General features: G+C 41.6%; 1 protein-coding gene across 1 annotated transcript in view; it reads right to left on the bottom strand.

Annotated features, from left to right (window-relative positions):
* Positions 1-25,065, bottom strand: part of VPS41 (VPS41 subunit of HOPS complex) — an 841,276-nt gene that overhangs the window by 22,586 nt on the left and 793,625 nt on the right. The window contains exon 28 of the mRNA XM_078688207.1: positions 6,682-6,761. Within this exon, the coding sequence (XP_078544333.1) occupies positions 6,682-6,761 (80 nt within the window). The remainder of the gene's footprint in view (positions 1-6,681; positions 6,762-25,065) is intronic.

Genomic DNA, 25,065 nt, shown 5'->3' with positions numbered 1-25,065 from the left:
GGTGTTTATACAAAACCCTGTTGACCTTTCATATCACCCAGTTCATCAAATTCATCCTTCTACCCTCCATCTCAACCCCCAAAAACGAGGAGTGAGTTCATAGACTGGATACCAGGCATGCTGTGTCAACAGTTTTTAGTAGTTAGAATAGATACTCAGCTGTTTGTGAGCCAAGAAGGATAAAGGGGGTAACTAACTGCACAATCTTATGGTGGGTTACCTTCCGAATCAAGATATGGTATGCCTTTTTTAGGATAAATCTGCCAGCTGGCATTTGGACTCATTCCATGAGGATCATGGCAGTTTCCATTGTTCTCACTAGCTAGTGGCTGCTATTTGGCAGGTGGCCACGTGGTCATACTTCCATACTTTTGCTAAACACTTTGGCTGCATCGCTTGGGTTTGCAGTGGTTAATACTTTGCCAGGTATGTGCTGCATAACTTTCTTGTTTTATTTGACCTACTCAATTCAACCTCCTGGATTGTCCTGTTATGGGAGTAAGGGAGAAACATTTAGGTCTGTCAGAGGTATAAGGTAGGCTCCCTTTGCTTTTAGGATGTATATTAATTACCTTGAGAAGGAGCCTGCTGCTGTCTCTCCACTTATCCTCCTTTGATTCACGGGGACATTTTACCTCCCCATGTTTGTCTAAGCTGACAATGAAGTATTGATATTGAGGAGTGTGCTAGGGCATCAGCAATGCGTTTCAATATATGTTGAAGCTTGGACTAAGAAATAATATGGACTGGAAACAGTTAATTCAATCCCATACTTGGTAGTTTTTTTTACTAAAATCTAAAATGGGAACATTTGATGGCAATTGTGGTTTCCTGTGTTTAGCTGGGGGTGCATACAAATCTATGAGGCTAAGAGTTGCCATTGCTGGTTACGGAACTGGAATATAGAACTATACCGAAGCTAATTCCTTGCAATTAGCAGAAAGGAGATTGTTGTATGCAGCTTTTCAAAGTAAACCTTTAGCCAAACTCAAGATTGCAGCATTCGGCCATTTCAGTCCATATAACCCAAAGCACTGCAACCATTTTCTTTTCATTGCTGTGTTCTGTCATTTAAGTAGTTTTGATATTCATATTGACTTTTAATTTGGCTTAGTGATAATTTGCAAGTTTATTCATTTGTTTTTAATTGTGATTCACTCTGACAGCAGTACATGAGACTTATATCATAACTAAAAATATATTAATTAAGATTTTAACTTGTTTTATGTGCTGCTTTTTGAATGAGAATTATTTGAGATGTTTTGGTTATACAGATGTATTCCTTGTATGGAGTACCTCTTATTGTTTGGCTTCTCCTTCAGAAGCCCAAGAGGCTGATGGAGCAAAGGCTTGTGAAAAAGAGACTTGCTTGAAAGCAATCTTCTCATATAACCGCTAACCCCGCATTAAACCTGTATTGTGGAAATAATATGCACTACACAACATTTATGAAACAAAAACGAAGCTTGCATATGTGTTTTACTAATAAGTAACTCAAGTGTAATTCAAAAATGGCCGCTAACCGAAAATCTTTAGTGCGCATGCGTCTGCTGCATCGACTTAGTACGACGTATCTTTTGCTTGGAGGGAACTTTATGCACTCGTGCAGTAGTTAACAAAATGGCCACTTGAAACTCACATGCTTGCCACCTTCTTGCTGAAAAACTAAACCCAGCTATTTTACTAATGCTAATGCGGGGAGAGTAATTATAAGTAAAGGGGTTTAGAGTAGAGATAGGTGGTATACAGTGAAACCATTTATTTTTGATTTTAACATTTGTCTTTTTGACTCTTTCAATAGTGCTTATTATGGGCCTAGAAACGTGAACCACAGTCTATTCCCTCTCGTTCCACCGCATATGCGTAGTGTAACCAAGCTGGAAGACACAATGTCAACTTGAATATCGTCCAAAGTTGCTGATGGATACTTTCCTGAGAATCGGAACGACAATCCACTGAAATGGATGGGAACCTGCAGATTTTTTATCATTTGTGACAATTTCATTGTGAATGTGGGTAGGAAATAAAGTTTGAATAAAGAATTAAGGGGATGGGTTTATTAACAAAGGGCTCACCGAAAAGAGTAATATGTAAGCATGGTGTGATGATCACCTCCCCTTGCCTGTCCAATCAGAGTTAGCATTTTTATAAGTTTGAAACATTAATGGGTTTTACAAGCATACAGAATGGTATAATTGGGGTAGTTTAGTTAGTTAGTTAGTTAGAAGTTACAGATGGAGATGCTGAAGCATGAGACCGGGAGGCTTTCGGAGTGATGAGTGATGCTAACGAAGAATCGAATTGCTGAACCAATTATCTTAAGCAAATAAACTTTAAAAGAAGATCGCAGAAGAATCTCGAGGAGAAAGAGAGTGTCAGAGAGGGTGCCACGCAAGCGTTGGTGATCGAGAGGTAATCTGTCCTGCCCTAATTCCTGTCCTGAAGCCTTTGTTTGCCAGATTTTTTCTGGGGGACCCTTACCAATTCCTAGGCCCAGGAGTTGGTTTTCACACCATTCTAGGTAATTATAAATATATCTGTGTATGCGTTTATGTGCTTTTCTCTCTATCCTCTCCTTTTCATGCAGTGTCATTGTTAAGTATAAATGAATGCATTTGATTGATTATTTGAATTTTCCTTCCTATGAGAAACTTAGTTTGTTCTGTACTGTGTAAGTGGTTCACATGAATTTATTTTGAAATGAAACTTTAAATTCATCCCGACTCTGTGATTATTTCCAATGTGTAAGTATATTGAAATCCTATGTCATTTCACCGTCAACTAGTTCAACTAATGGTCCATTGACCAGAAGAAAGAAAGAACTTTTTGATCAGTGAAAGATTAGTTAGGGACTAGAGATAACTAATGTAGATCATTACAAAACATGAGGTGATACCAGCTGGTGGGAGGGGTGAAAACCCTAAAATTCCTGTTGTGGTCTGCATACTTCTTAGATAACTATTTCTTTAAATTTCTCTTGAATCTTCCATGATTGGGGTGATGTGTTAATGGGAATGGGATTGAAGAGTGGATGGGGGAACTGAGACATGTTGATTTCTTTGAAGCACTGATTTTGGTAGGCCCTCTTGCATGTATACTAGATATGGCTGAAGAAACCAAGCCAAAGGCAGTGACTGTTGATGCAGATTTAATAAGAGACAAGGCTCAGACTGCTGTTGTTTTAGGTACTACTAACACTGCTTTAATTACAGAAATGATCATTCTAATGAGAATTAGTCCTAAGTTAGGTGATTTGGCAAAAAAAGAGCCTATCGAGGATTCAAAAAGTCTTTTTTAGAGTGATGGGCTGGAGCAAGGATTTGGCAAGTACGTGTCAACTTTTACATCATTGGATATGGCAAACCATCCCTCAGGAGAGTGTTTGGTGAAAGAGTTTTTGAGAGGGCTAGTGCAAGAGGGCATTTCTCTGATCCAATGTTTCCCACCTCGTCATCTTCAAGAGAAAGCAAGCTATCTATGAAGAAAAGGAAAACGTCATCCGCCAGCTTCTACATCCTACACATGCTCCGCAAGATCTTCAGTGGGCTCCCAGTCAACACCGGAAGGACCGTCCCGCAGGTCCTCGTCACAAGCAGGCTGAACTATGAGAACACACTGTACGTAAAATTCACTGCACTCCTCCTGAAGAGATTACAGACAATACAAAACTCAGCTGCAAGACTCATCCTCGACCTCACCAGGCGGAACCACATCATATCGTACCTCAAGAACCTACAATGGCTCCTGATGTAATGTAATGTAATATGTATACTTGTAAAGCGCACTGTTGCCAGCCGGCGTCCTGGCGCTGTATACCGCTGGGGAACCCGTCCTGGCTTTCCCCGTGGGATGGTCCCTGCTGGGAACCCCCATGGTAGAGCCAGGCATCCCCGGTGTTGAGAGATGCCAGGAATGGACTCAAAACCTGGGTGTTAGAATGAACAATAACCCTGAAGCAATTAGCTACTGCAGTGCCTTGAGAGAAAAAAATCTTTAGGGGTTTCAAGTCAGTCACTGTATTTTTCCCAGCGTGGGAGATCCGGCAGAAGTCGCCAATATAAAGGAAGAGCATAACACATGTTTGAAGGAAATTAAGGCAAGTATGGAGACGTGTATTGGTTTTTGCCTAGAAAAGATAGGGGGACAGTTGAGTACGTTTTGGAAAATATAGAGGTATTTAACTGAGGATCTATTAATTCTAAGTACGGGGAGAGGTTATGTGGTAGAGTTCATGGAATTTCTGCATCAGGAGAAGGAACCACATGAGATTGTGTTTTCAAAACGTCAGTATTTGCTGCTAGATTTTGATGTTCAGGACATTTTAAGGAAGAGTGCTATAAAACCGGGGCCAGAAGAATTTGCAACATTGCTGGGTTCCATTTTTTGGTGAAAAAGAAGGACAATGTTTGCCACTCAGTGATAAACTTGTGGGATCTCAACTGATTTATATAGTACAGACATTTCAACATGGTGGGTATCCATGTATTAAGAGACACTCTTAAAGGAGAAAGATTGGTAGGCAAAGATAGCTCTGAAGGACGCTTGCTTTACGATTCCATTGTCAGTCGAAAGTAGAAAGTATCAACAGTTCAGATAGTCAGGGGTACTGTGACAATGGGCATGCCTTCCTTTTGCGTTAGCCTCGGCTCCTTGGTGCGTCTCAAAGATGTTGAAATCCATGGCCTCAGAGAGAGAGAGAGAGAGAGAGAGAGGGCTATGTATGAATATGTACCTGGATGATTTCTTAACTATGTCTCAGGATCTAGTGGAGTTGGAAGTTCAGTTGCAAATGGACTCGGAGGCTAGCATTTATCCCTACTGGTCCACCCTTATTTTTTGGATGGTTATTTATAAATATTCCTGAAATCTGGATTTCATTAAAGATGGGGAGGCTAGAAGTATGCATTAGTCTTCTATTGGTAACTCCATGCAGCTCTTCACAGTAAACATTTAGCCTAACTCAAAATTTCAAAATTAGAATAATATAGTCCGTATAAACCCCAGCACAGCAGCCACCTTTCTCTTTACATCCTCTCGATGCACCAACTGAGATTCAATTTTTAACTCCCCAACAGATTATGAAGTCCATCGAATAAAAACAAATCTAACTCTTAGTTTTAGTAAATATACATCCTACATTAAAAAAAATCTGAATTCTCCTAACATGATTATTTTGTGAATCTACAATTTTCATTACCCATGGGGAAAAGCCTACGCTGATCAGCGATAAGTCCTGGAACGGTTTTAGGCCCTGTCTTACACCATATCTGCAGACAGAGTTTTGTGTATTCCCCTGGGCAGTTGCGGACCTAGTTTGAAGTGGATCTGCCACTTTGAGTACCCAACATCAGACAGGTCAGCTACAGGCATTGTCTTCAATTAACAGCAGGAAGAAGGAATGAACCTTGGAAACTCTTACTCCGAGAGAAACAAAACATGGGCACAAAAGACAAAAGGAAAAGAAGCAGTCACACCTTACACTCATCAGCCTTGTGAGAGCAACACCTCCAGGTAAACAAAAAAGCAGGTCAGGGATGAAGAGTAACTAAGCACTCTCAGACCACTCTCCTGTCCTCCTATACCACCGATCAAACTGATGTGAGTGGAACAAAAGGACAGAACCTGACAAAACATTTATCCCTACACTTGTAAAGAGACTGTTGTGTCAGCATACTCCATCAAATTTCAGGAATGTTTGCAATAAACATTGCTAAATTGTTAGGCTTCCTCCAACCTCCATTTTGTACACCTTGCTTACACTGAAGTTCCAAATGGATTTCACTGTGCCCAATCATTCATCCATATATCTTTCTCTCTCTCTCTTTCTCCTGTCTGATACTGCTTCCCACATACAGCACCCTTATACACCTAACTATGTGTGCTGAATGTACTAAAATACCACATATTAAGAGTGGACAGACTATTGTAATAGGCAAGGTCAATAGGCCAACCATCTCATGCATCAAACAGGTCAAAAACGGGCTGTCCTTCAACTCTTCCACTATTAATTGACACGTTGCCACCACAATCTTTCTAGGACAATCCATTTGAGCTGATAGTAGTCACCCTCACTATGGAAGGCACGCATCGTGCACCACTTCTGACAGCAGATCCTCACTTTTGGTCACAATCCCAGTGGTTCTTAGCATGCATGTGTGATCATACACTGAACACCGAGGCCAAAAGAATAAAGGGTCATAATACCAGGGACATACTTCGTGGATCACCGAGGGCAGGGGAAATGTTTCGAAACAAAAGTCATGTAGGGGAACATTCCTGCCACAACAGTTCCTAATGGAGGTGTTGTGAAATGGTGGAGCTGAGGATTCCATTTTTTTCCAATGGGACTTTGAATCCACTCGATTGAGGAATGCCCTTGGATGATCATATACAGGGATGAAAATACAACACAGATGTTTCTGATAATCAGTAGACAAGCAACAGACACAAAACACAAACCAAAATAAAATGCAATAATATTATGTTTGTTTTGACATAATTAGCACAAACACCATAAGACTTACTTTACAAACAGTGAAAAAGACAGCATTTCTATTTACATAATACTACTTTACAAAGGTCTACAGAGATGACACTACTGGTGAAAATTTGAAGTATCCATAATCCTGTTTTTAGGAAGGATAGTTTTTAATTTCAGGTATAGATCAATGTTTTGCTTACTGTGCTGGGAACCGGCAGACACTCTTTATGAAACATATGCCTGCAGTGAAACAATACTACACCGTAGGGTTTAGATGCATCTAGGATAAAGATAAAAAGTGAAATAAATTATACATTTGAGAGTGAACAATAATACATTATTGACCTAATATACCTGCTTATGGATAATTCATAAATGTACTTCTAAGTCATTGACAGGAAGAAATGTATCTATCCTGACAAGGTTTACTTTATGCCAAAGGCTCTCACCCCAAAAAAATAGTAGTAATCCAAACTTAAGCAATATTCTATAAAACAAAAAATAATCATTTTATTGATTTCATTTTCAGTTTGCTCATTGTTCGTTTTAAGACTGCCACACACTGAACTATGTTTGCACTCTGCACTCCATCTCACCTCTTTCTCCCGCATAATCCTTTTATCTCTGGCCTCTATTTTTCCGCACCCCGTCAACATTCTCACTCCACATCCATTCTCTTCTCCACATCCACTCTGCAGAGTGCTATAATCTCTCGATCTTCTTTCAAAAACATTACCCAATCAGCCACTTAATCCGCTGTCACACTCGTCAGTCACACTTTTACCACTGATCAACTTTCTTCATTTCACTACAAACCAAACACAAATATAAAGGAGAAATCCCTTTTAGAATGTTTAACGTTGCTTGTCGTTTTCTTCGTTATGCTCCTTTAATGTGTAATATCACTGACTCAAAGGGGAGCATAACAACTTTTATCATCCTCTGACAGAAATGTTCTTCCTTTATGATGTTTTTCATTTCTTTAGCTTTATTACATTTAAATGGCACAGGGTTAACCTGCAGGAAAATATAGCGTTTAAATTTGCAAAAAAACATCTTATGAATTCAATGCATTCTTCCCTTTCCAGAGATTTATACACCAGTTGTTGTTTCCATCTTGGATCACTGATGCAAGCAAGTATTCTTCACATCATGGCAACGAAATATGCACTCAACTGACCTCATTTGCTAGTCGCAAATATTAGACATTCAGTACTAATAGATACTTGATATTTGTAATTTGTTACTACATGTGGAATCAGCAAACAGTCCATTTTTTTCTCTCTATTAAAATTAAGTTCAGAATAAACTAAAAGATGGTACTTGTACAAATACATCTACGTTAATCATGGTTGTCAAACTTTTATTTGGCAGTCGTGATGTAGCAGGTTTGAGTATATGCACATGAATCAAGATTTGTATTAATCATTTTGTGTATTTTAGAATGAGTCAAATATACAAATTGAAGTTATGCATGTCAGGAAAAGAAGGGGAGAATTCACTGACCTTGATCTCCAGGGACATCACACCACAGGCACCTCAAGGACCTAGCAGCTCAGAATGCCAGTTGCCAAAGCATTCAGAGGAGACCACCGGACCAGTAAAGTGGCACTTAAGACCCAACCCTCTTCCAAAAAAATGAAAGCTACCACCCAAAAGTACATTTTACATGTGAGCGCTATAGTTAAAGGACTTTTATTGTCACTCTCATCCCAAGACAGCCAAAAACCAAAGACCTAGCTCCTCTGAGACGGCCAAAGACAATAGATGTGAGGTGACTAGTGAGGAGTCAGAAGATGTGCCTGACGGTGATGTGAATTCCCTGTTAGCCCTAGCAGGTTCCAACTCCAGTGTAGCTCCCTCAGCCTCCATTTTACGAGATTCAATGAGGACACCATTTTTGCGCACCTGAGCACCGGCATCCTATGTCTAGGTCAGCAGTATAAAAAATACAGCCCAGGGGCTGCACGTGGCCCTCCTGACCTTTACATGGGGCACCCTGGGCTGCTGTTTACTCGACTCAACACTGACACCAAAAAGATGTTAAACAAACATTTATTTACAGGTTAACTAAATGTAAAGAAAGGAAGTAACTGAGTTTTTCTGCACCACCACGATAAAGTCACTTCCTTTTTCAAAAATTGTATTTCACTAACATGTAGAAGTTTCACTTTAGTACATCAAGTTATCAGTGCACTGAGAAACATTTATTCTTCACCCCACCCCGGCAACAATACCAAACTTGAACTAAGAGGCAAGTCAGTCGTTATGTGCACTCGGTGGCCTGTTTTTTTTATTATACAAGAACAACATTATAGTTTATTAAATCAAACACAGAAGAAGGTTTTTTTTGTACAGCGCACATCCTTTAGTGATGTACTTCGAGGTCCTCTTAAATGCAATAATGAAGAAAAAGGAGGAATGGTGAAATAAAACAATGGCCTATGATCACACAATTTAGTTAAGTAGGGAAGCCAGGGTTAATCCCAGGTTTTCTGCTTTCACATTGTGCAATTAATTGTGCATGCACATGCTTTGCTTCCCCTACACCCACACGTCGCCCCAACCCCACCCCCCACCCCAAACCCTCAACCGCAGTCCTGCTTCAACTCAGCTAGGTACTTCTGGGGGCTTTCCTTTTTGGATCTGTTCCTCAAGGAAAGTAGATCTCCAAGAATATTTTTGCCTTCACCTCCTTTGTCCATACATCATGCGTTCTATCAAAGATACGTTTTTGACTCAACCGGCAATGGTGCTATGCTGGCAGAACAGGTTTTGTCACCCCAAATCACTTCTTTGGATGTGGACGTAGAAGTTCTTTAACAAAACAGTGATGCCAGGGGGAGAAAAGGCAGTCTTACCATTCTTCCCGCTTCCTCATGAGCCAAATCAGATATGACTCATACCATACCTGCCTTTCATTTGGTCTGTCTTTTGTCCCTTGATGCTTTACCAGGTTCAACACTGGCGCAGGCAACATCCAACCTGGAGATTTTGGCTCCTTGTCTACCTACATGGCATTCTCCTGACAGCTGAGTGTTCTCTCCTACTTAAGAAACAGCTTCATTACATGTTAAGCCTGCTTCATCACTTAAGGTTCCAGGTAACGTTCACAAAGTCAGCTTGTACTACCTCTCAATCAATCAATCAATCAATCATGCCATTTGTATAGCGCACTACTCACCCAGGAGGGTCTCAAGGCGCTTGGGGGGAGGGGTATGCTACTGCTCGAACAGCCAGGTCTTGAGTTGTTTCCTGAAGGCGAGATGGTCCTGGGTCAGCCAAAGCTGGATGGGGAGGGAGTTCCAAGTCTTGGCAGCCAGGTAAGAGAAGGATCTTCCTCTGGCGGTGGCTCTTCGGATGCGTGGTACGGCTGCGAGGGCGAGGCTGGTGGACCGTAGCTGGCGGGTGGGCGTGTAGAAGGTCAGGCGGTCGTTGAGGTACTTGGGGCCCAGGTCGTGGAGAGACTTGTGTGCGTGGGTGAGGAGCCGGAACGTGATCCTCTTGTCGACGGGGAGCCAGTGCAGATTCCTCAGGTGGCTGGAGATGTGGCTGCGTCGGGGGGCATCCAGGATGAGTCGGGCGGAGGCGTTCTGGATGCGCTGGAGTCTTTTCTTTAGCTTGGCTGTGGTTCCGGCGTAGAGGGCGTTTCCGTAGTCCAGTCGGCTGGTGACGAGTGCCTGGGTGACAGTCTTCCTGGTCTCGGTCGGGATCCAGCGGAAGATCTTGCGAAGCATACGCAGGGTGTTGAAGCACGATGAGGAGACGGCGTTGACTTGTCTGGTCATCGAGAGGGAGGGGTCCAGGATGAAGCCCAGGTTGCGTGCGTGGTCGGTTGGCTTGGGTGCGGTGCCCAGGGCTGGGGGCCACCAGGAGTCGTCCCAGGCGGAGGGCGAAGATCCCAGGTAGAGGACTTCCGTCTTGTCCGAGTTCAGTTTCAGGCGGCTGTCCTTCATCCACTCGGCGACGTCTTTCATCCCTTCGTGTAGGCAGGTTCTGGCGGTGTCGGGGTCTCTGGTGAGGGAGAGGATCAACTGGGTGTCGTCGGCGTAAGAGATGATGTTGAGGTTGTGCTGGCGTGCGATGGCTGCGAGAGGTTTCATGTAGATGTTGAAGAGGGTGGGGCTGAGTGAAGATCCTTGCGGGACGCCGCAGATGACTTCGGTGGCCTCGGAGCGAAACGGGGGGAGGCGGACTCTTTGTGTTCGTCCGGCGAGGAACGAGATGATCCACTCCAGTGCCTTCTCTTGGATACCGATGTTGCTGAGGCGCTGGACTAGGGTGCGGTGGCAGACCGCGTCGAACGCAGCGGAGAGGTCCAGGAGGATGAGGGCCACTGTTTCCCCCTTGTCGAGCAGGGTCCGGATGTCGTCGGTGGATGCGATGAGGGCGGTCTCGGTGCTGTGGTTGGCTCTGAAGCCGGACTGCGAGGGGTCGAGGGATCCGTTCGTCTCGAGGAAGGCGGGCAGCTGTCTGTTGACGATCTTCTCGATGACTTTAGCAGGAAAAGGGAGGAGCGAGATGGGGCGGAAGTTTTTGAGATCGGTGGGGTCCGCTGTAGGTTTCTTCAGGAGGGCGCTGATCTCGGCGTGCTTCCAGCTCTCCGGGAAGGTGGCGGTGTTGAAGGAGGTGTTGATGATGTTCCGGAGTTGGGGTGCGATGGTGGAGTCGGCCTTGTTGAAGACGTGGTGTGGGCAGGGGTCGGTCGGTGATCCGGAGTGGATGGTGTTCATCGTGCGGGCTGTGTCTTCGGTGGTCACCGTGGTCCAGGTGCGAAGGGTGGCGGTGGGGGCGTTGGTTCGATGGTTGGGTGCGTGGGTGGGGCGCCGAAGCTGTTGTGGATGTCGGCGATCTTGCGGTGGAAGAACGAGGCGAGGGAGTCGCAGAGGTCTTGTGACGGAGTGATGTCGTTGGTGCCGGTGCTGGGGTTGGAGAACTCCTTGACGATAGTGAAGAGCTCTTTGCTGTCGTGGGCGTTGTTGTCCAGTCGTTCCTTCAGGGATTTCTTCTTGGTGGTGCGGATGAGCTGGTGGTGCTTGCGGGTAGCGTGTTTGAGGGCGGTCATGTTGTCGGTGGTCTGGTCGAGGAGCCAGGCTTTCTCGAGGGTGCGGCAGGTCTTCTTGGAGTCCTTGAGGTCGTCGGTGAACCAGGATGCCTACTTGCTTCTGGGTCTGCTGGGAGGTTTCTTTAGTGGCGCGAGGTCGTTGGCGCAGGCGGTCAGCCACTGTGTGAAGTTGCGGGCTGCTTCGTTGGGGTCCGTTGTGTTGGCGGGTGGGCTCTGGCTGAGGGAGGTGGTGAGCTGGTCTGCGGTGATCTTGCTCCAATTCCTGTGAGGTACCTGTTGCGGGTGGTGGTGGGTCGTGGATCTTTTGAAGCTGAAGTGGACCCAGCTGTGGTCGGTCCAGTGGAGTCCGGTGGCGTGGCTGAAGGTGATGTACTTGCTGCTCAGGATTTCCATGGACACCAAAATTGTCTGCTCAGACTACTCAGACAGAAACTTGCTACTTGAAGAAGGATCTTCATCTGATGTTAGATCAGAAACTCACATCACCGAAGGACCTAGCCTGAGTGATGGGCCTCCTTACATTGTCCATCCAAGAGATGTTGCCGACCCCCCGCCCCCCAACTACAGAGCCCCCACCCCAGCAACGAAGGATCTGTCACTTGAAGATGAGCTTGAGCTACTTGGTTTAGTCCATCTAAACTATGATTGCATGAACGAGTTACACTGGTGGTTGTACAAAGTAAGTAGTGGTTCTCTCACCCCAGGTCTCCCCAATATTGTTTCAACTGGCATTCCAGAAATTTCAAGGAATGCAGCAACCGGAAGGTGGATTCCCAAGTAGTAGAGGCAATCATCAGTCTATGGTATCCCATGAAAGAGGACATCTTTATCTCTTGACTCAAACATAAGTTTCCCTCTTTTGTTAGTTGGAACCCAGAAAAAGAAGCTTGGGTGATAGTCACCCAACCTCCTAGACTTGAAAATTACATTTTCCCTCCTGTTTTTATGACTCCTCAAGTCATTGTGCACATTTATCACTGTTGAAATCTACTAGTCCTAGTGAAACCTCTCTTAGCCTCACAGGATTGCTGTAGAAAAAGGCCTCCTGGAGTGAGTGATGGACATTCCCTGCTAACTACCCTCTTGTTGTACTGTGTCATAAGTATTTTTATAGTGCATAACTCACCCGGGAGGGTATCCTGGTGTTGAAGCACAAGCTGTATGGGCTGAGCCAGGGTTATGACAAGGTGAAGAGCCAGGTCTTCAGTTGCTTGCACAATTCAAGGACTGAGGAGGAGGCTCTGATGTACAGGGGAAGCTGGTCCAGGCATGAGGAGCATGGTAGGACGAGGCATGACCGATGGATCTGGTTCTTCGCATGTAGGTGGTATTTGTGAGTAGATTCCAGCTAAACAGAGGTGTCTGGTAGCTCTGTAGAAGTTTATACGGTTGTTGAGGTACTTGGGGACATAGTTTTTTTGCTTTTGTATAGTTTGTTTATGAATTCCAAACATCACAAAGCATTGATACATACAGTTGTCGTACATAGGATATCACAATGTTATCATGAGTCAGCATTATATACCCAGTTGATCTAACAATCCGAATATCTGATTACTGCGTCTTACCATGTCCATTTCAACTGCAGGTGATGTACATAAACTCCCTGTTTGTGTATTCCACCCTCATTTCTTATGCCATTTTTTAGGGCATCCTCTGGATTTATACACTTCTTTTTCGGCAACCATGCATTTGTCCATTTCTGCTGCCCAGTGCCTGATCGATGGCTGTTCCGTTGCTCCCCATTTCAGTGCTATCACCCTCTGAACCAGTGTGTACCCCAGCGTGGCTAATTGCTGTTCTATTCCTGTGAGATCAGTAGCGTCCCAGATATTGAGACGCCCCAGAGCTGGTGTGAGCGTTATTTGTTTCCCTGTGGCATCCTGCATTTGTATTGTCGCCCCTTCCCATAGGTGATGCAGGAGAGGACAGTCCCATGTAGTGTGAAAAAAGGTTCCCTCTTGATGACAGCCCGCAGACATTGAGCACTCTGTCTGGTTCCCATTTTTACTAAGGTCCCTCCCGTGAGATGTGCTCTATGAAGGACTTTTATTTGAATTAAACGAAACCGGAGAGTGATGGCTGATTCCCTAGGAGACATCAGTGCTGTCTGCCAGTCCTGTCCTATGTCTCCCTGCCATCTGTCCTGCAAAGCCACGTGGGGCTATTGTTGTGTAAGACTTTTAATGGCAGCATGAAGAGTTTGAAGAGTGCTTGTTTGAGGATTGGGAGCCAGTGAAGCTCTTTAAGGTGCAGGCAATGTGTTAGGAGTAAGTTGAGGATGAGCGTGGCTGTTGAGTTTGGCATGGTCTGGAGTCTTCTATTGAGCACTGATTTCAGCATAGAAAGCATTGCTGTAGCCCAGCTTGCAGGTGATGAAGGCTTTGGTTTTGTTTCTGCCAGATTTCTTTGATAGCCACTTGAAAATCTTCTTTTGTATCTTGAGTGTGTGGAAGGAGGAGGTGGAGACTGCGATGGCTTGACTGGTCATGGCGAACTGGTTGTCAATTTTGATGTTCTTTGCGTGGGTCGCCTTTTGCGTGGGTTGCAGATACCTGCAGGACATCGGTAGAGTTCTAGAGCGAGGTGTCTTTGCCGTAGATTACTTCTTCCGTCTCTTTTGTCTTCAGTTTGAGGCACTTGTGTCCAGAGCAATGACGTGAGCCGACAAGTGAGTCAGGCAGGTTTTGGTTAGAAAAAGAATGTCCGATGAGCGGTCGTATAGCAGATCCCAAATGTTGGTCATGAGTGTTGAGGAGTATGCAGGATAGGAAGAGGCACTGTGGTTGTATGTGGTCATGTGTGTTTGGCATGTGTAGTCCCAGGGGAGTTAGGTGGGTGCAGGAGATTGTATGTGAAATGACAGGTGTCACAGGAGAATGCACCTTCAGTGTTGGGCAGCGAGGCACAGCAACAGAGCTGAGAGATGCGACTGGGCTTCAGGATGCGAAGGCCAACCTGTAGTAGCACCAGGGCAAGGTGTGTTTCCGGAGGACTACTCTAAGGCCAGCTGTCACTACCACTTAATATGTCTGGCACTACCTCAGATATGATACCGGCACAATATCTGTCAAATAAAAGGGAACAGGTTGCATATGTAACCCCTGACAAAAGCTATTGAATCACAAGCCCTATCTAAAGGTATAGAAGAAATGTATGTGATTTACTGCAATACAGATTCTTTATGCTTTGATATCAAACACATTTCAAGCGATATAGCAGGGTTGCTTGATCAGCTAACAAATCAGGTCAGTCAGATAACTGATGAATTTTTTTTTGCTTGACTTAGAAAACATGAATGGTTAGTTATACTACCTATTTTCAATTTTTCAAAGAACATTGAGGGTCAGAATTGTAAAGCTTTTTTTGGAAACGTTGTTGTCTTCACTCCTAAAAATAAAATTCTTCAAAAAGTTTGAAATTGATAAAGCTCATGTACATTGGCATCTTAAACTTAATCAGTCTAAGTCAAGGCAAGTAATATTTCACGTACAGCGTCTTCATCACCATTCTCATCTGGACAGCAGTGAGAGAAATTCTAACTTTAATAATAGAATGTAATAAAATAAATATCTACCAGGATTTTGCGAAGAAAATTTGGCAATAAGCAAACATTTCTTTAATCTGTGCCCTTAGATTACAAAGGCTGGTTATAAATATTGACTTTTTGATCCATTAGTTATGAGAATTTGGAAAATCCACATCTTTTACTTCACCTACAGATTTGGTTACTCACTTAGATCAACATAACTTCATGGCTATGGACTTGAAAGCTTCCAGAAGTGAGAGATGATGTGCCACAGCGCATAATTACTAAGGCTTTTTCCTTTATTAGCAGATTTCTTTTGCACGGCAATCTCTACTTTTATTGTAACACTGTTATCTTACTGTTTCACTTGATCTACTTCCCCCTTTAGGGTTTGTTATGTCTGTGTTGTCTATTTTGTTTGCCTGTTTAAATGGACTACAAGTAGTCCATATATTACTTTAAATAGTAATTGCAATGGCTAACAAGTGTTCTTTACAACTTGCTTCCCTGGGTAGTAAGCATTAACATTATGAGCTTAAAAAACCTAAAATAGTATATTATTTAACTGAATGTAAGGTTGATACATGTTTCACTCAAGAAACACCTTCAGATGATAATATATTACCATACATGACGAAAAGCTGGATTGGTACATTTGTTTCCTCAACAGCAATAGAACTAAAATATGGTGTTGCTAAACTTTCTTTCTTGAAAATTACAATTCAACATTTTAAATTGTGAAAATGACTCTGAGGGATGTTTTGTATATGTTCAAAGCAGACTGTCAAATGATTTAGGTAACAGTTTTGCCCCTACCAAAGAAGATGCTACTTTTTTGAAAACGTTATATTCAGAAATAGCGAAAATTAGTAATGTACCTTTTGTTATTGGCGGGGATTTAAGATAATTTCAGACCAAATTTTATACAGAATTTCCATTTTCAAATGTCATCCTACGAAATCATGTGCATTTGTTAAAACATTTTTGCCTTATAACAAAATTATTGATTATTGGAGACTGACATATCCTACTTGTAAAGATTACACTTTCTTCTCTAATGTTTACTCTACACATTCACGTATTGGAAACATACTTTTTTCTAGAAATATTTTTCCCATGATCGCTTACCCTAAAGTAGAACCTGTCACTATATTACCTTATGCTTCAATTTTATTTTCACCTATAGTTGCGAATAACCCTAAATACATCCCTAGATGGATAATGAACACTGATATTGCATTGATCATCTCCTGATGATCAAAATAAACTATTAGCTGCTATTTATGATTATTTATTGGATTGCTTTTAAAGTATTAACAAATGAAGCAGCCACTTTGATTATGGTTCATGAAAATAAAAGGTTTAACCCAAAATCAAATTTCTCCGAGAAACAAATTGGCAAAATTGAAAAGTTATTTATATCTTGACCAGATATCAACGTTAAAACAAAAATACGAAATCTCTGCTGTGTAAATATGTTTCTTAGTAAAAGAGCTGGTCTGTATGCCAGTAAACCATCCATTTAATGTTTATAGTTTGGTCAAACTTTCACTAATTACTTATGTATTAAAAAAGATAAGCGCTAACAAAAAAATCAAATGCATGCTATAAGGTCTGATGGCCAATACATTCTTTCAAATTAAAGACAGAGGTCCTTGACAAGAAAAGTTACCAATACAATAATTATAGGCCACAATCTGCACTATAATAAAGAAAAAAGTCCAGTCGGACTTCCGAATTTATTCAATGGTTGAATATATTAAATCAGACGAACTAACAATTAAACAGTGGGACACAATCCTGCATCCACAATGCTCCACACTTATTTAGACAATACAAACAACTGGGGTATTTCAGGAATATAGAAAAAAGGAGCAAAACATGAATTCACAGTACAGTTGCTTCACATATGTGGGAAACACAAACTTTTGGCACATAATATTACACTAATGTTTAAACCACATATTGTGTCGACGGCGTTTCGATCCAATTATTAATAATGGATCATCATCAGGACTTCCATTGTTAGCCTGAATTAAAAGCCTGTATTGGACAAGGGGAGGGAACATATAACAGAACATTAATCAACTGTGTTACTCATAGGAAACTACAAATGCAGCCTCATGCCACGTATTTGGGTGCTACACGTCATCCAAGTGCAAGGTGTCAGGCAGTCAGTCCAAAATAGGAACAATTTTTTAGACAGAGGACAATCCAACACACCAGCCAGAGGGAGAGGGAAGAGGGCTGCCCGTTGGCACAACCCACCGGGCGAACGCCAAACGAGACAGAAGTTTTACAAATGGTAGATCACAATATGACTGTACCTCAAGCCATTCCTATTTTTAATCTGTCTGCACATACTCTCTCTACTGTGGAGTCTTCACTCCTCAGTAAAGGTCTCTCATTCGTGCATACAATTCACACTGACTTCCTAGAGCTCCAAACTGAACTCCTCAGATTCTATCGGAAGGTTCGCTTGGACGCCTTTTTCCAATTGAATCCCACACCATTGGTGTCATCTAACACTCCCTTCAGACCACCATCCTCCTTCTCACCTACGGCAGGTATGGTACCACCAGAGGTCATCACCTTTGAGAAATTGGTGACCAAGGATTTAAGTACACTTAAGGAAAGAAAGGGATTCATTCCCTATAACCTCCCTTTAGTAGAGAAAAACGCTATTAGCTCACTTAAAAATCTTGAAACTCTTGTCATTAAAAGTGCGGATAAGGGCGGTGGTATTGTCCTACAAAACAGAGATGATTACACTGCTGAAATTAAAAGACAGCTTTCTAATACTGAGCACTATATGAGACTCCCCACTAATCCCACCAAAGAATTACAAACAACAATTCTTAAAATCACTACAGAAGCTCTTGAACTGGGGATCATTAGTCAAAAAACACATCAGTTTCTCAATACCAAATCTCCACGCATGCCTGTAATCTATACTTTACCCAAAATGCATAAGAGTATGACTGCCCCACCAGGACGGCCGATTGTCTCTGGTTGTGGTTCAATTCTTGAACCTTTAGCTAAATATGTCAATTTTTTCATCAAAGATTTTGTACCGGAAACCCAATGCTATGTTAGAGACAGCATGGCCATGGTCAATTTCATTGAGGAGACACCTTTTAGTATAGGTAATCAGCTGTTGTGTACAATGGACATTGAGTCCTTATACACAAACATTCCCCAAACTGCTGCCCTACTGGTCATACGTGACATTCTAGACACCAGACCTAGACCACATCGTGTCCCCACAATCTTTATACTCCAACTGTTGGAAATTTGCCTAACGAAAAATTTCTTCTCCTTTGACCAACAATATTTCCAACAAGTTAAAGGGACTTCCATGGGGGCTGTTTTTGCCCCCAATTTAGCTATACTCTTCATGGATCAAATAGAGACTAATTCCATCTTAACAACCGCCAACCCCTTTTCATCACATATCATCAGTTGGAAGCGTTACATCGATGATATTTTTTTAATTTGGAATAGTGATGAAGGTACCTTAAACTCATTCATCCATTGGCTGAACAACCACTGTTGTGGGCTCACATTTACCAGTTCTATTGATACTGAATCCGTCCCATTTCTGGACTTAAATATATATCACTCTGATGGACACCTACACACAAGGTTACATCGTAAGCCAACTGAGAGAAACACATTGTTATCCTACAATAGTAATCATCCCAGAGCTTTGAGAGATTCCTTGCCCTACTCGCAGTTCCTTCGTATTAGACGGAACTGCTATACCAAAGTAGACTACTTCAGGGAGGCTGCAGTATTGTCAGATGAATTAAAACAAAGGGGTTACCCGAATAGGCTAGTAAGAACAGCAGCGAAACGTGCCTGGTATTGCCCTAGGGAAGCACTTCTCTGTCCCAAAGAAAAAGAGCCCAACACAAGACTAGCTTGTGTGACAACGTTCTCACCTGTGTCTAACCAACTGAAAAAAATGCATTCTTAGACATTGGCCGACTCTGAATGCAGGTAGTCTGCATTTTGATCGCCCACTCTTTGCTTTTAAAAAAAGCTCCAACTTGAAAGACCATTTGGTCCGAGCTGCCCTCCCGAATCCTCCAGCCTTGAACACAATAGATTCCCTATGGACCCAAACACCATTAGTGGGACATGCGAAGTGTGGTTCGTGTAACATATGTGATTTTACAATTGAAGGCAAGTCTTTTGTATTTAATAAAGTCACAATCCAATGTAAAAGCTTCACCAATTGCAACAGTAGTGACGTGATTTACTTGATCCACTGTCCTTGTCAACTAATATACGTGGGACAAACAAGACAAAAGGTCAAGACTAGGATCTGTCAACATCGCAGTCGGATTCGCTGCAAAACTCCCAACGCCCCATTAGTGGATCATTTCACCGATAAAGGACACACAGACAATGATTTGAAATGGACTGTCCTAAAATCCGTGAAGCTACCACCACGTGGAGGTGATATTGGACTTTTGCTCAACAAAGAAGAACTCAAAATGATCTTACTCCTAGACAGTATACGAAATGGCCTCAACCGTAACGAGGATTGGACTTCACTTTTGTGAATATTAGAATCTTGCCTCTGAATTAATGCTTTGACCTCACTCATGTATTAATGCTTACCGACCAATTGTTTGTGAATATGAAAATTCCTAATTGGTAATTCGATAACCGGAAATGTCATCTATGCCTCCAAATCGGTCATGTCACTTGCATGCTCTTTAAATGTACCACTTCGTCTATAGCAAGCGCTCACCTTCACTAACATTATTAGCAACAACCCCCTAATCACCATTATCAATATGACCCCACAGCGTGCCTAATGTATCATGGCCGCTACACCTAACTATCTTAGGGAATTCGTATTCAGCTGTTCGACGGCGGTTTTGTATATCTGTAAATTGCTCCCGACCGTATTATATTCCAATTGGAAATGCCACTTGCCAACTCTCGTAATTAGCCAGATTAATTATATTCCCACTGTTAGTATATGCCCGCTTTCACCATTCTAATATGTCAGCCGCCTCCTGTGCCATGCCCCTCTCAACATGGCCGCTACATTGAGTCAATGCCCTCTCAACATGGCCGTCGCGCCTATTTCCTCTAAGCACGGCCATACCCTGTAGTTCCACGGCGTGATTGAGCACCTGGATATCGTACAGAGTTCCATTGTGAACCTTAGGTAAGCGTAACTCCTTTACCCCTGGTATTAGCGCAAACAGCTAGACAATAGATAATTAATTGGCCCCTATCTCTCCCTCTAGGACACTGAACCGAGGGTCTGTTAATCGAGGAAAGCACTGCTTATAGTTTACGATTCCCCGTACAACTATGTGGAATATAGAAAATGAATTGGTTCCGTTTCTTGCCCCTTCAGGAGCCGCACCACAGGCTTTTCATATTCCTTATCTGTGGCTAAGCATCCCGCAACGATTCGCGGCAACCCTGGGTATTATGCAACGACTCTGACTACAGGTCCCATACTAACCCCAATATTTAATTGGATTGCTCCTTCCCCCAAGCTCCACCAGGACCTTGATTAACTCCATTGTGAGGTAAGCGTTACACATAATAGCGACCTTACCGAGCAAGGAGCGCTATCACCACCATTTGCATTGATTTGGGTTACTCCTTTTACAGATTAAGGTAACCGCGCCAACCATTCCTCCCTTCACCCCCAACTTGCTGTAAAATTCTCCCTTCATGGTCAAGTGTTAACTATAACCCACGAGGTAAGCTGATCCTACTACTCCCTTGTAATTCTACTAGCACCTAGGCGGACAAATGCAATTATTAACTGGTTCCGCTTTTAAATTCCTTAGGAACCAATTAACCCAAGGCCTTAAACTGTACGCCGGACCAGTTCTTACTCCGATAGACCCAACGCCCAAGTAATTAAATTCCTTTACATATCAGTCCAAATGATTGTTGCATTTAGATGACACGTGCACTAACGGCGTTTTACCTTTCACCATTCTGTTATATACCACCTTCGCATGCTATAGACACCAATTGTACACATGCTGTACACAACATAGACTTCGAGTGTTGCATGGTTTGCTCACAACCGCACCGTGGTTGACTGGCACTGACTGCCTGACACCTTGCACTTGGATGACGGGTAGCACCCAAATACGTGGCATGAGGCTGCATTTGTAGTTTCCTATGAGTAACACAGTTGATTAATGTTCTGTTATATGTTCCCTCCCCTTGTCCAATACAGGCTTTTAATTCAGGCTAACAATGGAAGTCCTGATGATGATCCATTATTAATAATTGGATCGAAACGCCGTCGACACAATATGTGGTTTAAACATTAGTGTAATATTATGTGCCAAAAGTTTGTGTTTCCCACATATGTGAAGCAACTGTACTGTGAATTCATGTTTTGCTCCTTTTTACTATATGCCTGAAATACCCCAGTTGTTTGTATTGTCTAAATAAGTGTGGAGCATTGTGGATGCAGGATTGTGTCCCACTGTTTAATTGTTAGTTCGTCTGATTTAATATATTCAACCATTGAATAAATTCGGAAGTCCGGCTGGACTTTTTTCTTTATTATAGTGCAGATTGTGGCCTATAATTATTGTATTGGTAACTTTTCTTGTCAAGGACCTCTGTCTTTAATTTAATTGATACCCCAGGTCCTTGCTTACCTAGTGGGTTCCCTTGTTCTTTTGTAAAATACATTCTTTCAGCACTGAGATGGCTATTGAATTCAAGACTTTTTACTGAAACCTTTATAGTGAATCTCAAGATATTCACAATTGATCAATTCTTACTTAAGTGAAATTAACCACTTAAATCTCAAGCTGACATGGATACTTAAGATGAGCCTATAACATTAGAAAAGATATATCCAACAACTAAATTCATCCAACAATTAAATTTGCCGAACTCCAAGAAAACTCCTGGTTGTATCATCAGGACCTGGCTCCTAGTCCTGATGGTATTTTGGTGGAATTTAACCAAAGTTTAAAAACGTATTTCGTTACTACTCTCTTTATTTCAAGATTTTGTCAACAATGCTTCAGTTGAAGGCTCTTTTAAAGATGCAACTATAATTGTTCTTCCTATGCCTGACAAAGATCACATATTAGTTTCTAATTATCCATAAAGCTCTTTTATTAATCAAGACTATAAGATTTACACTACAATTCTGGCAATTAGGTTACCTCAAATTTTGAATTCTATTATATACCCTGAGCAGACGGTGTTTATGAAAGGCAGGAATTTATCACACAATACTAAACTTATTTGTGACACTTTAGCCTATGTTAGTGCCATTAAAAAACTACTGGTTTGCTTGCTTTAGATAGAGGCAGAACAAATATGTGAATATGGTTAATTGCCAATTCTTGCTGAGCACTATGCGAGTATTTCATTTTTGTACACATTTGATATTGTAGGTTAAAATAATTATATATATATATATATCTCTCTGCATTAATATATGTCAATAGTATTATTACTTTCTCTTTTAAACTATTCACAGAACCTAGGCAGGGATGCCTTTATCTCCTGTTATTTTTATTAGCCACTGAGCCATTATTGTGTTTTATTGACAGATCAGAAAATAATAAATGATTCACTGTTATTGAAATACATTTAAAAGCATCAGCTTATGCAGATCATATTTTTTTTACACAGCAATGATCCATTTAATTAATTTTCAAATATACTAAATATTATAATTATATTAAATATAATTAAGAGTAATGCATCGATGTCTGGATATACACTGAATGTTAATAAATCCATTGGAACCATAAAGAACCGTGCAAATATCGACCAATCTCCCGCTACCATTACCAGCGAAAATAGTAGAAAAATTCTTGAACTAACAAATGGTTTCCTTTATTGAAACAAATAAACTTTTGGACAGTACACAATTCAGCTTCTGATCCGACCACAGCACAGAGACAGCACTGCTCAAGGCAATGCAGGAGATCAGGCAGGAACTTGATCAGGGAAAAGGGGCTGCCCTGATCCTGCTTGATCTCTCGGCGGCTTTTAACACTGTCGACCACAAACTACTTTTAAACCGCCTAATGACATGTGGAATCACAGGTCAGGCGTGGAACTTGCTGAAATCTTACCTAGCAGATCGGGAACAATTTGTGAAGTTAGAGAACTTCTCCTCTCACTCGTTCTCCATGCCTTGTGGAGTCCCACAGGGTTTGTCGCTTAGCCCTACTCTTTTTAACATTTATGTTTCCCCATTAGCAGCCCTGATGAGAAAGTGTGGATTCTCACTTACGTTCAACGCAGACGACACCCAAATTGTCATCTCCATAGAGCAAAACGTTGGTTGCACTGAAAACAGATTTCTAAACATCATGAGAGCTGTCCAAAATTGTAATGGATACAAATTGCCTTAAATTAAACTCAGAAAAAACAGAGGTACTACTGTTTGGCCCTGAAATACATTTCTGGGGCCTGCGGCATGGCCAACTACTATGGGTCAAATCCCCACCCCAGTAGGTAAAGCACAAAATTTAGGAGTAATTATCAATACCAAACCTAATTTTATAGATCACGTAAATACACCCACCTCCTCCATATTCAAGACTCTCGAATAATTAAAAAGGTCCTGCCTTTAATACCGGCTAACCTGCAAAAAACCCTTGTAACAGCATTAATTCTATCAAAAATAGATAACTGAACAGTTTGCTTCTGACTACTCCTAAATATAATTTAAATACACTTCAGGTTTTACAAAATGCAGTGGCAAGACTCCTATTAAAAATCCCCAAATTTTGCTCAGTGACTAAAAATCTGAAAGAACTACACTGGCTCCCCATTAAAGAAAGAATAACTTTTAAAGTACTCTGCCTAACCTACAAAGCAATCCATAATCTGGGCCCGGCCTTTCCGAGTTACAGTTTCAAGCAGTATGTTCCAGCTAGGAAACTTCAATCAGCTACTGCAAATCTGTTGATACAGCCCAATTTTAAAAAACACATGATGGGGTAGGAGCATTGTGATGGAAGCAACTAAAATATGGAATACCCTCCCTCTGGGGATAAAGAATGAACCAAGTGTTTCATCTTTCAGAAAGGCTGTAAAGACCTGGTTGTTTAAATCAGGGTAACTCTTCCGGCAGTCTTTTATCTACATTCGCTGAAACAAACAGTCCTTAGACATCTCAGGGCATTAATGCGCTATATTAATAAATTTAACATGACATAACATTACTTTTTCGTTTAACTGTCTTTTGTGCTGCTGATTTTCTGTATAGCACTAGGATTCCCTGGCACTTTCTGGTGTTAAATATCTTGCTATTCCCTTTTTAAAACAAAGAAAAGTACAGTTGATATGATGTACAAGAAGAATTTCTAGAATGATTGAGATAAATGAACTTTTCTTTACAATTTATCGTGGTGGGGAACAATAGAAGCTATTAAAATTATAATTTCTCTATAGGTTTTTCATGTATTATCGATTTTCCTAGTGACCTTTCCTCATTTTTGTTTCTATAATCCAAATAAAATAATAAAGTAATTTTGAACAATACATGCTCTTGGATTCGTTATAAGATATTACAAGGTTCTAAACTGATTGCTGGTATTGGTATTCCTGATTTTAGAAAATATCATTGTGCTTTATTGATAGCGCAAAGTGCTATTGCGTTACAATATTCTGAATTGGTCATAGTACCCATAAGGGTTTTAATTTAGAAAATCACTGTCAAACGTGTTCCACTTCCTGCAATCTTAAATATTAAGACAGTATGATCATATTCCCTGATGATCACTGCTATTAAATATGCTTTATATGATTTACAAATGTTGATGACAAATTTCATACTACGATTAAATCTTCAAAGAGAGTATCCTTGTAGAATCATCCCACAATTAAATGATAGAAGCCAATATTTTATTTGGAAGCTTGGACTAAAGCTGGGGTATACTATAGCCAAGATATTGGTCAAAGCAATATATTCTTTTCTTTTTAGATGTAGAAACCAAGTAAAATACATGT

This window comes from Lissotriton helveticus, chromosome 4_1, assembly GCF_964261635.1.
Source record: "Lissotriton helveticus chromosome 4_1, aLisHel1.1, whole genome shotgun sequence".
NCBI lineage: Eukaryota > Metazoa > Chordata > Amphibia > Caudata > Salamandridae > Lissotriton > Lissotriton helveticus.
This window is presented reverse-complemented; position numbering and strand designations above follow the sequence as displayed.